This window comes from Panicum virgatum, chromosome 3N, assembly GCF_016808335.1.
Source record: "Panicum virgatum strain AP13 chromosome 3N, P.virgatum_v5, whole genome shotgun sequence".
Taxonomy (NCBI): domain Eukaryota; kingdom Viridiplantae; phylum Streptophyta; class Magnoliopsida; order Poales; family Poaceae; genus Panicum; species Panicum virgatum.
The window spans coordinates 26,993,967-27,012,216 of NC_053147.1; the positions used below are offsets into that span (position 1 = coordinate 26,993,967).

Sequence of the window (18,250 nt, forward strand, 5' to 3'; positions counted from 1 at the left end):
CACATTGACCTTAAATATCGTGTTGTGAAAGAAAGATGCCAGGATCGAACCATTAAGATTGAGCACATAAGAACTAATTCTATGTTAGCGGATCCGCTCACTAAAGACTTACCACCGAATGTGTTTAAGCAGCACGTTACTAATATGGGTTTGGTGGATAGTCTTTAGGTCCTGGTTTAGGGCCATTATGACTCCCAACTAATGAATAAGCGTTCTACCGAGGTGTTTCAGTGAGATTGTGGGTAATGGGGTCCCAGTAGTGCATCAAGCTACTGACGACGCATTGGTCCGGAACTTTCTGTTACTACTAAGGGTGAACATTAGTAATATACGAACATTAGCCTTAACCGTTCGATCAAGTGGGAGAATGTTGGAAATATTTCAGTTAAGATATATGTGATCTTCACTGTTAAGGAAAGCGTTTAAACCACCTAAACGCGATTAAGAAAACCTAATGACAAAACCCTAATGGACTGTGATCAGCAGGCCCATTAGGCCCGTTTCCGGAGGCTGGCCCCCAGCCCCACAGTGCCTATAAATATAAGGTCGTGGTTAGCACCTTAATCACTGATTCACGTCATTCTAAAACCCTAGCCACCGCTAGTCTGATCGCTAAAGGCACTGGAGGGGTTTGGAAGGTCAAGCACTCCCGTTTGGCGCCCGAAGAACGCCGATTCGCTGCTGCATCTCCTACACCGACAAGAACGCCTACTTCCTCTACGGATCAGGCGTAAATGGCTGCTGCTACTGCTAACGCTGGTATAATGTTAACCATTTATTCCGCATTAGATTGATCTGTCATGAACTAGGTTATGTTAAGATCCTGGGTAATGTGCCACTGATTTAAGTTTTTTTTGGTAATTCTAACATCACGACCATGTCTGGTTAGATCTGGAAGGAACCATGCTCTCAATCATTCTGCCTGCACATATTTGTAGTGCTTCAGCTTTGCCAAGCACGTTATGCATCAGTCGGTGTTCCTATGAGCCAGCTTTGCTAAGCCCATTTAGATGTTTTCAATATTATGTGATAATTGAGTAGGTATGTCACGTTAATTATACTACTTTTTCTCTAAAATTCCTATGATCTGCCTGTGGGATATGAACTTCGAAATGTCTAGATCCCGATTTAGTTTGATCATACCTGAAATCTGTACAATTATTTATTTCGATTGCTTAGTTCAGACTCCATATTTTTTCTTTAAATTCTCTACTACAGTTTACTTAGCACATAGCAGCAGCAGGCCCTGAAAAAAAAAAGAACAGTAGTACACTCTCCATTGGAGCTTGTATTTCTTAATCCGCAAGCTACATGACTTGTATCTTAAGGAACTGATGGCGGAATTGAGTTTTTATCATGACCAATCTTTTTGAGATGGAAGAAAGTGGGAGAGATTTGACAGAAAACTTAACGAACTCCCACTTCACTTGACCAAGAATTACATTGAATAATACTAATCATTGAGTCTTGTTGAACAAGAATGCATAAAGATAAAGGTTACACTTTGCAGTAGCTACACTGGAGTGAATAACAGTAAGCTACCGAGTATAGAGTCAGACAACCAATTGAGGCTGGCAAGTTATGTATAATTACCATGGGCGTGACAAAAAAAAAAAGAACACAAGGATCTGAAAGAAGATCCTGCTAGTATTTAAAATGTAATGGTCAACATTGCGGTCCACATTCAATCGCGGATGCTGGGCAAACCAGGCATTTTCTACCAGTATAAAATATGGACAGCATTTCTCACAAATGTCCAGACTCCTACCAAGAATTCACTGTACCAGAGACAGGATAGTGTCTCAGAAAACTAATGTGACTAAACATCAGCAGAGCCTGATGCCAATTTCACTAAGCTCGCCTCCACTTATCAATCTCCTTTAATGTTGCTTTGATTAGTTTTTTTGTGTTCTCGATCACCTCATCAACCAGGATGTCGATCTGATCTCTGAAAATTATTACAAGACCATATTAAGTAATTGAGAGTTTTGCTCCGGTGGTCCCTTCCATAAAATTACACGAATCTTAAAGCAAACAGATAATTACTTTAATTAATTTTGTTGTGGTTTATGTTTTGGGCCGGTCTACCCATATCCAATGGAACCTCGCCGATACCCAATTCAGATTCATTTAGGTCCTATCCTGGGATTGACGAGATGTGTTTCATTCCACATTTACTCTTTCACTCGTGCGATCGTGCCGAACGGATGAACAGCGGCGGCGCCACCGACCATGGTGCTCGGCGGCAGGTCTCCATGCTGTCGAGCCATCCTGCACCTTGAGGTTTGATCTCTATCTTGATCCGCTAGTTTGAACGCACCCTAGTTCCCGATCCTATTTTGTCGGCAGCAAAGGCGCATTTTCGTGTGGACGAGGGCAGGCAAAGCTCCATGGCGAGAGAGAACACTGAGAAGACACAAGGCCGGCAAAGGTAACCCGTTCCCCATCCTGATAACTTTGTCACCCTCCAGCTGCCCTGATTCACCCCGTGGAGGTGCTTCCTCCTTCATGTGATAGATTTTATTTTAGGGGTACTCGTTGAACTGGGTGAGCAACTACAATGAAGGTAGCATTGTTATGAGTCCTTGATGATCAAAGTGTTGTCTGCGTGTTCGCAGGTTATTTTGCTCCGATTGATATGAGTAGTGCTCCACCGAGGGAGCACACCGAACAACATTATATTGGTTCTCCTGTTCTACAGATTAACACAAGGAGCACTCCATTGATGGAACACACCAAACACAAGTTTGGGGATAAATATCATGTTTAGGTGATGGTAGTTTGGCAGATGTTATGCCTGCAAACAGTACCTAATATTTGAGAGATGACTACTTGGTTGTATACCCAATTTGCTCTGTGCTGTGCCAAAATTAATCAGTTTTTTTTCTAGAACACGTAGGAGAGCTGCGTATCTTTGTATTAAGAAGAAAGGAATAGTCCAATTACAGAACCCAAATCCCACCTTGGACTAGGAATGGGGTTGGTAACAAATTAGGAAATAAAACTATTACAGGACTAACTGGAAGGACCTGACCCCCAAAACACAAAGCATAAGGCCTAAACTACTGAAACTACCCGTTCAAGGCCAAGGGCAGTTAGGCCCTTTGCACCAGCTGACCGCCAAAGGTCAAACTCATCTTGAAAAGCCTGGAGTGCTCTCTGAATATTGGGCGTAGCTCCATCAAAAACGCAAGCATTCCGTTGCTTCCAAAGGGTCCATGCTCCAAGAATGACTAGGGAGTTGAAACCCTTTCTGTGTTGCTTGGGTATTTTCCTCCACGATTTTTTCCACCACTCCGCCAAAGAAGCACATCTTCGATTTGGAACCAGTGTTGTCAAGTTCAGTGGCTGTAGAATGCTAAACCAGAATTGTCTAGCAAAAACACATGAAGTAAGTAAATGTTGAACCGTTTCATCATCCTGGTCACAGAGGGGGCAATGCTCTGGATGTGGAAGTCCTCTCTTTTGTAGACGGTCAGCTGTCCAGCAACGATTGCGGACAGCAAGCCAAATGAAGGTTTTGCACTTCCCCGGTGCCTAGGTTTTCCAAATCCGTTTCCAAGGCTCAAAAGTGGTTGAACCAATGAAAAAAGCACTATAGGCCGACCTGGTAGAAAAATTGCCTGATGGTTCAAACCTCCACTGATGGACATCTGTATTATCATTAAGAGCAATGTTAGAGAGCATATCCCACAGCTGCAGGTATTCAGCAAGACCATGCCAACCAAGAGCACCCCGAATATCTGCTACCCAAGTCAGCTCATGAAAGGCCTCAGCTACAGTTCATTTGTTCCTCAATCTTGGAGGAACGCTCTTGAAAACATTGGGTGCAAGATCCTGTAAATGACAGCCATGGATCCACCGATCCATCCAAAATATTGTGTTCTCACCATTGCCAACTGAAGTTACCACTGAAATTGCAAACATAGCAGATGTGTTCATATGAACAGGGATCTTAAGACCAGCCCAGGAGCGCTCTGGCTTAGTTTTTTCAATCCAAAGCCACCTCATTTGCAGGGCCCATCCCATAATTTCTAGGTTGTGAATGCCCAGCCCTCCTAACTCAAGTGGTTCTAACATTACAATTTCACTGGTTTTGTAACCATGTAAACTACAGTATCCATTGTTTTTTAATTTAATTGGATGCGTCAATTCCATTGTGTTTTGTCTTTTTGTGTAAAACAAATTCAAATTCTAAAACTGGATTTGTGCACTTCGCTTAAAGACCTCTTCCAGTACAGACACCAAGGTCCCATTTTCTTAATATGTGAAGAGAGAAACTAGTAGCTCCAAGCACTATTAGCGTTATGGCCGGCTTTGCTTCTCCAATCAACATGCAGTGTTCTCAAATTCACTTGCATGGAGACAAAAATAAAGTTCAGATCTGATAGGAAGCAAAAAAAAAAAATCGATGGAATATATGCAGGAACAAGCAGCATGTTCCCTCGAATCAGATTGTGATCAGCAGCAACATCGCTCTCAGAGAACTGCCCTGGATATTCAATTGGAGCAACCTGGCATCTAGTATTACATCTTCACATAGGCAATTTCTGAAACTGTAGGCACGTTTAATGGAATTATTCAGTTCTGTACGAAAATCATTTGAACAAAGAAGGTGGATTCTAGAAAAACAGAGTTTTAAATCAATAAATTTGAGAAGTGTACTAGGTTTGTAGCTATTTGCCAACAAAGAAATTGAGATATAGAGAACCCTATCTATATCCGTTTGACAAAAATGCAGCAATTAGAGAACACATTTATCTTATCTACTTGATCTTCCTCATAGCTTATCTTGAGCCGTGGTGGTGACATCCTCTGAATCTAGCGCATGGACTTGGCTGATATGCAGGAGCAAGGAGTCACGACTGTACCATCTGGCGGCAACGGTTTGCGAAGAACTCTCGGCAGCGTTGCAATGGGGCTAGCGCCAAGGTAGAATGGAACGGAGAGGAGAGGACGGATCAAGAGCAGAGATGATGCGCCGGCGGCGTGCAGCACCATTGCCGGCGTGATCTTCAATCTCGTGATGTAATGAGCCCGGCACGCGGTTTGAATGAGACTCCAACAAACGCTGGGCTCTGTCTGGACATGGATAGGGCTGGGCCCATATGAGACCCAAACCTAAAATAATAATAAGATATTTATTAATTACCTCTGTGCTTTAAGATTCGTGTAGTTTTATGGAAAGGACCACCGAAGCAAAACTCTAATTGAGTTTTGCTCGTAGTGAGACAAAGCTACACTATTACATTCACAGCAACTAAAACTTTGTGAAATTAAGACGCACTTGAGCTGGAAAACATGCCATTGACCTTGAGGTGGAGGCTGTTTAACCTCTCCCCTGACATGGGTTTGAGACCTACAATCGGCTCATGGACCCAGCTCCATTTTTAGAGAATGACAACACTTCAGGCAGCTTATCTGCAAGACCACCCTTCGATCGTAAAAATCTCTCGTACTCTGGTGCAAAGCACCCAGCTTTCAATCTTCCTATAATCTTTAAGACTACTCATGATTCATAGAATACAAGCTAGCAAACATCTGAAGAAATTATAGCCCTGCTTGTCCCAGTAGTCATAATGTCGTATCAGCAAGACAAACTGACCAGGGCCAAAAAGGATGGCTTATTTTTGGGCCTAAAGCGTACATCTTTCAACCAAAACGTAAGTTCAATGGGAGTGACTAACGTTTCTTATTAAGTCTGCTAGGGCACATACTCTTCTACAAATTGCTTGCAGTTGCAGGGTTCCTAGTCATTCCTATTTTGGCAATAATATATATAGCTATTTTTAAAGGAGGTTTGAATATTCTTGAAACATCTGTGCAAAATACCCCATGGAATGGAAATGGTTAACGTCCTCTATGCTGGTGATGCCCAATAGCGTCAGATTCATTAAAGAAACAAAAACAATAGCAACCTTAATATTTTGGATCATTATATATATATATATATATATATATATATATATATATATATATATATATATATATAATCAGCAGAAGAGTACACGATTTTTGCAAAAAGTACATAACTATAGGCATCACGAAAATGAATAAATGATTTCGTCTTGCAACAAGTATGTGCCAAAAATTTAAATCTTACTCAGATGGAAGGCCCTTAGATTTCTGATTTGATCTGCCAATGTTCAAATATTTCCCATTCTCATCATAAGCAACTCCTTTTCCAAAAACGTAACCAAATCCAATTCCTACGCCACAGCCGGCACCAACTCCAAATCCCAGGCGTAATCCAGGGAATCCAGGCCCAACTCCTACACCTGTTCAATTACATTGGCAGTACAATAAAGAGGAGCTAGCAGAAAGTTAAAAGTTTAACATCATAGTTGGCGTTACTAAATGTACTGAATCCACATCCTGTTTGTGTTACTAATTGATTGAGCTGAGGGAATCCAGCAACTGTACCAAAGTACCAAGAATCCATGTAAATCACGACAATTAGGTGCATAATGTCAGAATTTTTTGTTCTTTTAAACACTGACCAATAGTCACTGGAGGTGCTACTGGTGTTATTTGTATTTCTTTGGTGTATTACTGTTATGCTTCAAACCTCAATAGATTGCAGCAGCCAGCAAGTTCAGAAAATGATGACTTGATGAGCCATCCCCAATTTCAGACCTCTCCAAGACTTCAACCAGGTCGGCAATTGCTTATCTACCGAGTGGCTTAAACCATCACGAAATTAGTGTAATGATTTCGAGATGCAGCTATCCCAAAATCATCAGAAGATACGCGTACACAAATTCCGGACGGTTCCATTCCATAGTGATAGTGGCATTGTGGCAATAAGGGGTCTAGGGTTTAAGGGAGGGGTACTACCGCCGATGAGTCCGACGCCCAAACCGACGCCGCAGCCGGCGCCGGCGCCGAAGGAGGGCCCCAGCGCCGAAGGAGGGCCCCAGCTTCCCCAGCACCCTCGACCTCGCCGGCGGCAGGCTCCACCGCGCCCCCCTCCGCCCGCCGCCGCCCATGCCTCGCGCACGGCTCGGAGATGCTTTCTCGAAGCACGCACGCTTGATCTTGCGTTCGCGGCAGGGTGGAACCAGCGCGGGCAGCGTTATGAACGCTTGATCTTGCGCGGAGATTCGCGCTAGTTTACATTTTAAAAGATGGTGCTCGCACGGCCCTGCCCAGATAGGATTGGAGCCGGTTTTTCTTTGGGCTCAAGTAATCCAGCACGGTTGAATCTGGGCCGAACTAGGCTTCGAGTTAGCTCTTATATTATTCCTTGCAACATACCCTTAAAAAAATGTGACTGAATATTTTATCACCGTATGGTCACATGTGTACCTCACGTTGCACATTTAACATTTTGATGCGCTTGAAATTCAATGTGAACAAGCGTACGCGTACCGGACCATTGTACTTAGGGGCCGTTTAGTTTCCAAAAATTTTCACCCAAAAATTTTTCACCTCCCCTTTAAATACATGTATGAAGCACTAAATATAATTAAATAACAAAACTAATTACACAGTTTGGATGTACACGACGAGACGAATCTTTTAAGTATAATTAGTGCATGATTAGACATAATTGCTACAGTACCCCCACATGTGCTAATGCTGCGGTCAAATGCCTCAAAAGATTCGTCTCGTGGTTTCCAAGTGAGTTCTGGAATTAGTTTTTTAATTAGTATCCGAAAAATCCTCCCGACATCTGATCAAACACACGACGAGACATCCAAAAATTTTTGCCAATGGAACTAAACGGCTCCTTATTCACCATCAGGCAGTACCAAAATGTTTTAGTTGGTCCCGTACTCCCGTAACCTCCATCTACATTTCAATCATGCCCAGAAGAAACTGCCACCTCCAAATACTTCTTCAAGCCATTTTGTTCTCCAGCTCATGGGCTGCTTATCCTGAGATATCCGAAACTTGAGACCAGGGAATTGCACACTGGCACAGCATTGGTCAGGGGCATGGGCCCCGTCTCATCCTCTGCCAGGTCAGCATCGTCTCCAACCAACAAAATAATAATGCCCGTCTTAAATGGCCCCAGCTTGAGAAAAAAAAACGTAAAAAGAGCAGGCCAAGATTGTGGTTCATTTTGGTTGAATTTCCATGATAATGACTTGTATGAATACTGGGCGGTGCCTGAAAATTCGGCCCTTTAATTTTCTCGTATTCCAGGGCTCTGTATGAGCGGCATTGACAATAACAAGCATTTTCTTTTTCCAAGCTGCACTGCGATTGTGTGGTGACATTGTTGACCACTTGACCTATTATTCCTTAGAAAAAAAAGTACATGCTATTACTTGTAAATTTTTAGGATGGAAAACAAAATAAATATGGTTTCACATTGTACTATATATTATTTAACAGTGACGTCATATGCCATGACCACACATGCATAATCCAAATGATTTTGTTTTCCATCTGAATTCTTTTGGGTGGGCACACAGAGCACGGAAATAGCATGCCAACTCCACTTTTTTTTTTAGTAACTACTGAATTAAACGTGCGCCCTCATTTATATAATGTTTGCTATAGCATGTCTCTCTATTGTTCATTCGGAAGCAACAACTTAGCAGGTGGGTACGGGTGAGTCATGGGCAGCGGGAAGATTCTCATCGGTAGCGATAATAAGATACATATATAGCTAAAAAAACTTCCATGTGATTAGCCTTCTAAACATGGACTAATTGACTTGCATTGGTTATGATCATATACCCGGATCAACAACGTGCTTCACGCATAAGAAAAATGCCATGCTTATGCTGATGACCGGCACACTTCCGCACATCCAAAGCATAGACTAGTTGACTTTGCATTGGTCATGACCATGGCTTTGTTTGGTTCGGCCACTCCATTCTAGAGTTCCTAGCGCACATGTTTTTCGAGAGAAGAATCTAGCATGCATGGAGTACTAAATGAAGTCTATTTGTAAAACCTCTTCAGGGATGGGTGTAAATTTTCGCGACGAATCTAATGACAGTAATTAATCGATGATTAGCTACAGTGATGCGGGGGTTCCTAGCGCGGGGGTTCTAAAGTTGGTTTTATAAACTGACTTTGTTTGACACCGTAATTAACAGTCAAAATGCGTTCTAGTCCATTCTAGGAAAAACCAAACAAGGCCCATACACCTGGATCAACGCGCTTCATGCATCAGAAAAATGCCATGCCCATGCCCGCACCATCCAAGCATGGACTGATTGACTTTGCATTGGTTATGACCGTATACCCGGATCAACATGTTTCGCGCGTAAGAAGAAATGCCATGCCGAGATGCTAACCGGCACAATCCCGCGCAAAGAAGCATTTAATCAGTGCTGGAATAATTTGACTGATGTAACGTTATTTCCACGAAGAAAGGGAACCAAATTTCTCCATTTTCTGAAATAAACAGAACAAGTTTCACAACCAAAATATTAAAAATGAAGTAATACTGTATAAAGTTAGGTGTTTAGATCAAACATAAACTACTGGCAACGCTCATTTGGACGTGGTTTCCTTTTTCATGATGTCCGCTTTAATTTGATCCACGCAGAAAATGTAGTACTTGTCAAATTCAAGAGTAGCCTCTCTTTTGTCTAGGACATGTTTGGTTAGAGTAAATGTGCCACAACAATATTCGGTGGTCCCTAGTAAAATTATGGCTTGATTTGTTTTGATTCCAGAATTTGGACATGCCCAAAAGAGATGGAACCAAAACATGATCAAAATTTGTCACTAACAATCCCCAACGCTTAAAGCAACCTTGGGCCTTGCTTTCCCCAGCTTTTCTTTTGACTCATGGAATTTGGCCTCCACTTGGATTCTGTGGCAGCATTGATTTAGCCATGCACATATTGGTTTGGCTTCGTCGTAAACCAAACAAGACAAGTTTTCACCAAGAATAAATTTACCATCGCTAACGTTACAAGCATATACGTCCAAATTTCTAGTTAACTATCTTAAGAGGACAGTTCAAACACATAGATTCGTCCCCTTGATCATTATATTGTAAATAAATTTACCATCGCTAACGTTGAAACGCTAAAAAGTTTGCCTTTGCTTATTGTAACGACAAGAGTTCTGAGTAGGTCGTCGATGTACATACTGACTGGCTTAATAAACTACATAGATTCGTCCTCTTGTTATCATAAAGAGGACAAGGGTGCATGTGAGGTATAAAGACACAAACAGACATGTCATCGCTCAATAATAAGATACAACATTAGGTAGGAGCCTGATTATACTAGGATGGCAACATGCAAAGATGGTGACCTGGCCCTTGTTAGAGGGACAATTGGAGTTCAGTTGTCCCTTTCAGAGTCACTCAGTCACTCCACTCAATATACAAGGCGGCGAATAAGATTGGACCGATGTGCTCGGTGCACGAACTAAGCCATCAAGGAAAATGTGGTCAGGAATATGTGTAGAGGCAGAAGGCTTTACAATTGTCCGAGCTTACTACTTTCTTTGTCTCAAATTATTAGTCGTTTTGATTTTTCTTTGTGCATAAATTTTGCTATGCATCTAGATATAGAATTATAGATTATGTCTAGATGCATAGTAAAATCTACGTTTCTAGAAAAATCAAAACAACTAATAATTTGGGACGGAGGGAGTATAGCTTTGGTCGCAAAAAGGTTGCTACAACTTTGATTCGCTATTTTCTGGATAAACAATGCATAGTGTGTCTTGCCTCAAATTTATGATAGAATACTAATAGTCCAATCTACCAAGAAAGACCTTTGCTTTCCACGTTTCAGAATAGTGGCATCAGTCCACTGTAGCTTGGCCGTAGACTATAAGCATTTCAGCTGTGACGCGTTTCACCTTCGCCGAAGCAACGCTGCTATGCGATCTGAAAAATCTCGTCATTTCGACCAGTCAAACCGAACCGTACCGTCGTCGCTATCTCACGCAGAGAAAATAATCAGCTAAGCTAGCGATCATCCTAATCAGGTGAGCGGCGACGCGCAGCGGGGGAAGAAAACGCAAAGCCTCATTCAAGTCACGCCGAACACGCCGCGCGCGCCGGTGGCCAGCCACCAAGAACACGGCGTGGACGGCAGCAGCGGTGGCCGCCGGCCGGTGCGAGCACGACGCCGTTCCGCGTCAACCCGAGGCGTGTCGTGTCCACCGGCGTGAACGTGGGTGGGTTGCATGGGTCGGCGTCGCACTCCGTACCGCACGCAGCATGTTCACCGCGCTCGCCCTGCCTGGCACCGGCCGGCGCGCAGGGCACCCGTCTCGTGCTACCGTGCTGGCTGGCACGAGGATTACCGCACGAGGCCACGCCTAAAGAAATGGTTGCCGCGCGCGACAAGGACCCCGCGGCGCCGGCGCCGGCGCCGACGGCGACGGGCACCGGGGGGGCGCGCGCGTGCCGTCGCGGCCGGTGGCGGACGGCGAGCCGACGAGGCGTCGGCGGGTCGTGGTCTAGTGGGGAGGTGGGGGGAGGAAAAAATCTGCGTCCACACGAGAACAAAGGCGCGATTCGTTGGATTCCCCCGGGGCCCGGCCGCGGCCGGCCAAGGCCAGGAAAAATCAAGCGCCGCGTTAATCCCGGTCCCGGCCGGGTGCACGCGGGGCCCGCCAGGGTGGTGGGGGCGGTCGCCCGGGCCGCGGGGACGTGCGCGCCTGGCTGCTGCCGGCCCGGACGTGCGCCGGTGGTGGCGACCGCGGCGGCGTGGCGCCACCCGCCCGCGCCCGTGCCCGTCATCGGAGCGGCCCGCTGCTGGCTGCAGCTCGCTGAGTCGCTGTCTTGACCCACGAGCGATCGAGCGGAATCTGCACGAAAGGGAGGGCCATAGCTGGGGAATTCCGATTTTTCGTGGTGCCGTGGGCTTTGCGCCTGTTGTGCCTTAGCTTGTTGGTCCAAACTAGAAAAAAACAAGAGTTTATTCGCTCGAGTTGGACCAGATCGACATTGCAAGAACATGGAGTGTTTGGACGGGTTACACATTATAAGAATATATGGAAGCATCTACAGATTAAAGAAATTGTAAGTTACACGTAGGTTACAAGAATATATGTATTTTTTACTCTTTCTCATGTTTTATCCTCAGTTTTATAAAAAAAAACATGATATATGAATATGCAAAACTCAAATACTCAAAATGATGGCGAAGCTTGCTACAAAATATTCTCTCTTTTTTCTCTTTTTTAGACTTAACAGCCACACATATTTACTATGTTTCGTAAAAAAAAAACAGTCACATATGTCGTTGGTGCTGCAAACTACAGTGTCACGGTGACGAAGCAGAGAAAAAACACAGGGAAATTTCGCACCAGGGGAAACCTCAGCCATTCGACCCTTTTCCTCGTTCAATTCCAATTTCCAAAGGTTCGCCAGCCACCGCAGCCCCCTCACTCCCGGTTACACATGGGTCCCATCCTCATATGGGCCCACCGGTCGGTCACAGACGATGCTCTCAACGCACCGCAGGCGGGCCATTTCTCCAGCTGGCAGTGGCACCAGCAGCCGACCACACGTCCGTCCACCGCTTCCCCCCGCCACCCCAGTTCCAGCACATCCCTCCGACACGTGGGCCCGCTCCGCTCGACCCCACCTTGCCAGTCAGCTACGCAAAATATCATCTCGTGCCCACCCGAGTACTCGTAGCTTACTCGCGCGATCCCCCGGCTCGGAGGCGAGTCGCGTATATAAATGGCGTCTTCCATCCCTCCGGGCGGCCGCGCTGCTTCGCTGTCTTCGGCTCGGCAACGCCCTCACCACATCTGAATCTCACGGTCTCACCCACCCCCCCCCCACCCCACCCCACCCCCCGCGTCGCCCTCCGCATGGCGCCGGTGATGGGGCTGAAGCGGCCGGCGGCGGCGGGTGCGGGGGCCGCGCAGACCGTGACGCTGCCCGCGCCGGCCTTGCGGGACGCGGTGCGCCTCGCCGTGCGGGAGGCCGAGGCCACGGCCCCGCCCGCCAGGGTCCCGGCGGCGGCGGCGCTGCCGGCGGAGATCGCGAGGGACGGGGTGCTGTGCCTCGAGGAGGTCGACGGGAGGCGGTGGAGCTACGTGGTCGACGCCCCCGGCGCCGCGGTCAAGGCCAAGGGGAGGGCGTCCGTCGGGGCCGCCTTCAAGGCCGTCCCGCTCCAGTCCCCGCTGCCGCCCGTCGAGGTGAGGCCGCCTTCTACTACCGCCTTGGATCGCAGGGATTTGGGGCATCAGTGCAGGTGGTTTGATCTTGGATTTGGCTCCTGTGCCGATTGCTGTGTCTCTGCGGGCGACGGAGTGGTTAGACGAGGAGTAAACCTGCAGAATTTTCACTGTTCTTGATGGCGGTGTGCTATTTTCTGGGGGATTTGAAGATGCGTGAATTTGCAGTTGGATTCGCTGAGATAGGGATGATGATGCGTGAAATTATGGTTTAAGTGAAGTTTGACGCATGTTAGTTGCACTCGTGTCTGGTTGTTTGGGTCAAAATATGGAATTTCCAATTTATTGTGGCAGATTGGATCTGTAATTATAGGCCGTGGTGGTGAGTTTTTTGGAAAAAAAGGTCGTTTTGTTGGCTGCCTCATAGCAATTTAGTTTTACTCTTTCAGTAGATGTTGTTTCAATTGAGTGGATGGTTGGCTTTGAATTTAGTTTTCTCAGGTTGCTGATCATGCATGTGCCAGTATGTGAGTCCGGGTGAAGTATTTTCCGACACAAGGTTATCTAATTTAGGAAGACACTGGTGTCCGGTTGAAGCTAGTTGTTTTTCGGATGCTGCTTAGCCACACATTCTTTCTTCTGATTGTGATCTTTTGGTGTTAACTGTCTCCTTTTGTTTTCAACTATCTATCTTGGATACGAGGAACAACCACAGTTGAGAATGATGAATATAATGATTATATGTAATTTTGCTTCTGCAGGAGATAATGTCCTTTATAAGGTCCTATGTTGTGCCTGAAGGCTTTCCACACAGTGTCACTCCTTCATATGTACCATACATGTCATGGAGAGCATTGAAGGTATATTTTCATTACAGTATACTCGGCTTTCATGATCAACCTGATTTTGAATATGTTACTTATTCTACCTTTTTCCCTTTTCAGCACTTCTTTGGTGGAGCAATGGGTGTGTTTACAACAAGAACCCTTCTAAACTCTGTTGGAGTCTCCCAAAGCAAAGCTGTACCTGGTGCTGTGGCAATCAACTGGATACTCAAGGCAAGTGTTTTCCTGGAAAAACTTGCAAATATTTTCTTTTTTGCGTTTCTTGTTTATGCGACATTTATCCAAATCATGTATGAGAACAACCAAGCATGCTGGAAGTTTCTAAGACAAAGAACTCACAGGTTATACTTGAACTAAGTCCTTTAGATCGATCCAACCATATCTTTTAGTATTACTGAATACTGATGCCCTTCTTACATGCATGAGATCATTGATTTATTTTCGCTGCATTTATCCTGAACTTTTTAGCAATCAGCACTATTTTCTGATAGCCATATTATTTTGCTGCTCAGGATGGGGCTGGACGTGTTGGGAAGATGCTTTTTGCCCGCCAAGGGAAGAAGTTTGACTATGATTTGAAGCAGGTGTGTGTTTAGAATCAACCTGTGCCCTTCTGCACCCATAATTTTTTTTCCATGCTAATGACTAATGGAGATCAAAATTTACTACAGCTCCGCTTTTCTGGTGATCTCCTGATGGAGTTAGGAGCTGGGATAGAATTGGCAACTGCAGCTTTTCCACAACTTTTCCTACCAATGGCTTGTGTAGCAAATGTTGTTAAGGTTTGTCCTACTGAATTGTCACAGCAAGTTCTTGCATTACTAATACTTCCAATTTGCCTTTACCAGCAAAAGTAGGGATTAAATACAGTCTTTTTATTTGATGCATTTGCTTCATCCAGAATGTTGCTGCTGTCACTTCGACCTCCACTCGCACACCTATCTACAAGGCATATGCGAAAGGAGAAAATATTGGTGATGTCACTGCTAAAGGAGAAAGTGTGGGAAACATTGCTGATCTGGTAATTGTTCAGTATTTTCAAACATATGCTGCTGCCATGTATTATTTTCATACTATTATATTATATTGTGGTTTCTCAAGTGTTCAGTTTCTTTTTTTTTCAATTTATAATATTTCTTTTCTTTGCTGTTGTTTGTTTGTGTAGTTGGGAACTGGTTTGAGCATTCTAATCTCTAAAAGCAATCCATCACTGGTGACTTCATTTGCCTTCCTGTCTTGCGGATATCTCCTCAGTTCATATCACGAGGTTTGCTTTAACTCCTTAAGTTTGTTGCTCTGAAAAATCTTTCTGATAAACTTCCATGTAACCAAACTAATGTCATTTTATTACCAGGTGCGATCTGTTGTATTGAATACTCTAAATAGGGCAAGATTCACTGTAGCTGTGGATTCTTTTATCAAGACTGGTATGTCAACATTATCTTTTGAATCCTCATATCAGATTTTCATACAAGTTCTATGAAAAGAAAGATGTTATTGTCTACTGCTGCTGTATTTGCTCTGGCAACGTAGGAATTATTATCTTTGGTGGAAAGTTGTTTCAAATACACCAGCTATATTTGTCTGGAGGAACTGGAATAAAATTCACAAATATTCAGAGGGACCATCAGATATCCGCATAATACTTGAATTTCGCAGTGTATGAATACAATAGTGGAACTACCAGAACCTCCAGAGAAATCTAGCCTAAATAATCTATATATCAGAGCTTGTTTACATACATTAAAGCATGCAGTGTTTGGTTTGCTAGTTGGCTTCTTGCATGTCATCCAGTCTGATATTGGGCCTCCAATTTTACTGGTGCAGGGTATGTACCCACATTGAAGGATGGAAACTCACAAGAGACAATATTTAATCCACCTTGGCGACACGAGCCAGTTGCAATAGGTTTGCACTCTGACCATACATTTCTTCCTGCAGGTCAAATGTGGAATCTTTGTTAATCAGTTTTGTTTCCTCACAGGATCAAGATTTGGGGAGGCATTTCAGGAACCTGCTTCATTTATTGCTATAAAGCCTATGTTCGAGGTACTGTCTCATTTGCTCCATTCAGTGTGTTGTCCCATGGAAAATTTTCCAATACTTTCAGATGTTCATTTTTGCTTGGGAAAAAAAGGCTATGTTGTTGTTGTTGTTGTTGTTGTTGTTTCAGATGTTCATTTTCTTCTCTTAGTGTAATTAAAGATTGCTATCTAAAGTTGTCATGTTTTTCGATTGCAGGATGAAAGGTATATTGTTACATATAACCCAACAAAGGACAAGGTATATGCTTTGCTGAAGGATCAAGCAAAGCCGGATGACATTCTCAAAGCTGCTTTCCATGTGAGCAATGATTGTATTAACTACTTTGGTAACATTGCACTTGTTAAGGTTGTTTGCATCTACTTATCCTCTTCAATTATGTTCTGGTGTGCAGGCACATGTGTTACTGCATTTTATCAATGCTTCACATGCTAACCTGAATGCAAGAAGGCGCATGAACTCCAACCGGTCATACCAGCATAATCCAGTGAACATGGACTTCATACCACACATTGAGGAATCATGCAAGATTGTATTGTCATCTTATGGAGTTTTCAAGAAGAAAGCTAGAGAACAGGTGAATGCCACTGTTTATCTGTAAAACTCTGCCTTGCACTCATGTTGAACTACTACAGAAGTGTACAGCGTGACAAGAACCACAGGAATACAGGATTGTGATTCTTATCTTATAGCTAACAACCTTTTTTTTTTGCTGCACAGGGATGGATAATGTCAGAATCACTTCTTAACCCTGGACGAGCGCGATTGTGTGGAGTAGTACCACAATGATTGAAGTCTTTTTCATTGTTCATGATGAAGAGGATGTTCATTTTTTTCATACTTTTGAGTCCAGCCCTATGTGAGTCAGCAGACCTCTAACCAAATCAACAATCAGCTCGAGTACATAAAATGCATCAAATCCTCACAAGCCCAAATCAAAGACTACTTGTACCTGGTCAGTCCTCCCTCTCTGCAGTCCAAAACTTTGTACTGTTTTAGTTAACATGCAGCCACAAATTTCCTTACCCTCTTTATTTCCATATGCAGGAGCATTTGATTACAGCACTCATCATGACAACACAGTTTTGGATGGGGTGTGCTGACTCTGCATGACGGGTGAAGGGGCTCCAAACTAACTGCGGAAGATCAACTAACAGACCTTTTTGTATATTCTGTCAGTATTGTATAATGGAGACGGCTATCCTTCCTAACGTGACCGGACTTGGTGGTCACCTTCTGAGTTATTTGACTGTTTGACATTACAGTAGCCCCCGGCTAACTTTGCAATACCGTGTTCTCTCATTACCCTAACATGAGATGTAAATTCCAGTTTTTTGATAAAGATGAGTTGTGTTTTATATCCTTATATTTTGGTCATGTTCAAATTGTTTATGGCACATCCTCACTTTTCCAACGTGCGGTGCAGTTGTACTGTGTTGCTTTGAGCTAGTCCTGTTTCTTTTCTATCAATCGCCCGACTCGTTACTTTTTCGCTGGTGGTTACAACGGCTGTTCTAATTCTGATACTTTGATGTTGCGTGCTTATCCGTGAACGATCAACAAAACCTGCAATAGTATAATGTACCTAGGCCTGACCTTGAACGAAGGAAACTCCGAGCCTGATTCGTTGGATGCTAATTTTTGCCAAGCCAAAATCAGGGCAATTCAATATATTGGCTTATCAAAATCTGGGCATGCCAAAATGTTAGCAAGAAATTTAGGTACTCATTTGGTTTGGTGCTAACCAATACTCTTTTCTCTCTTAGATTTAAGAGGTTTCTAGTAACTTGCCAAATTTTGGTCACAATACCAATTTCTATGACCAATTGATAATAAAATCTTATTGGCATGCTATAATTTTGGCATGACAAAATTGGTAGCAAAGCAAGCAGGCTCTAGTCCCTCTGTTTTTATTTACATGGCGTATTAGATTTGGGAGGGGATTTGTGAAAGTGTGATTAGAAACGGACGGTTAAATATAAAATCACTCAATTTACACATGCTCCTTAGATGTTGATCCTGTGATCTAGATTAGAAGTTTGCACAATTGTATGAAGATGTTGGTTTGCACTTAGATACGTTCCCAAAGAAATAATATCATTTACAATACCATATTTGTTTCATTGAATCCAAAGTATATGTAAAGTATATGTTGATAGTACTATAGGAGTATATATGTTGGATAGTATAATTGTTGCTATATTTTTTTTATAGACTCGATCAAAGTTAGTAAAGTTTGACTCAAGACAAATCTAATACGACATAAAAATGGAGTATCAAGGTATGGTCAAGAACAT

The 18,250-nt window shown here is 43.7% G+C and overlaps 1 protein-coding gene and 1 pseudogene across 1 annotated transcript; one reads left to right on the forward strand and one right to left on the reverse strand.

Annotated features, from left to right (window-relative positions):
* Window positions 1–1,851: 1,851 nt before the first annotated feature.
* On the reverse strand, window positions 1,852–7,017 carry LOC120667709 (annotated as a pseudogene).
* Window positions 7,018–12,658: 5,641 nt separating this feature from the next.
* Window positions 12,659–17,319, forward strand: LOC120665437 (protein root UVB sensitive 6-like). The gene is made up of 14 exons (XM_039945005.1): window positions 12,659–13,086; window positions 13,827–13,925; window positions 14,010–14,123; window positions 14,423–14,494; window positions 14,582–14,692; window positions 14,812–14,931; window positions 15,076–15,177; window positions 15,265–15,337; window positions 15,738–15,818; window positions 15,895–15,959; window positions 16,152–16,253; window positions 16,348–16,530; window positions 16,674–16,908; window positions 17,001–17,319. The coding sequence occupies exons 1-13, from the start codon at window positions 12,757–12,759 to the stop codon at window positions 16,740–16,742; spliced, it is 1,521 nt and encodes a 506-aa protein (XP_039800939.1). The 5' UTR covers window positions 12,659–12,756; the 3' UTR covers window positions 16,743–16,908; window positions 17,001–17,319.
* The last annotated feature ends 931 nt before the right edge of the window (window positions 17,320–18,250 follow it).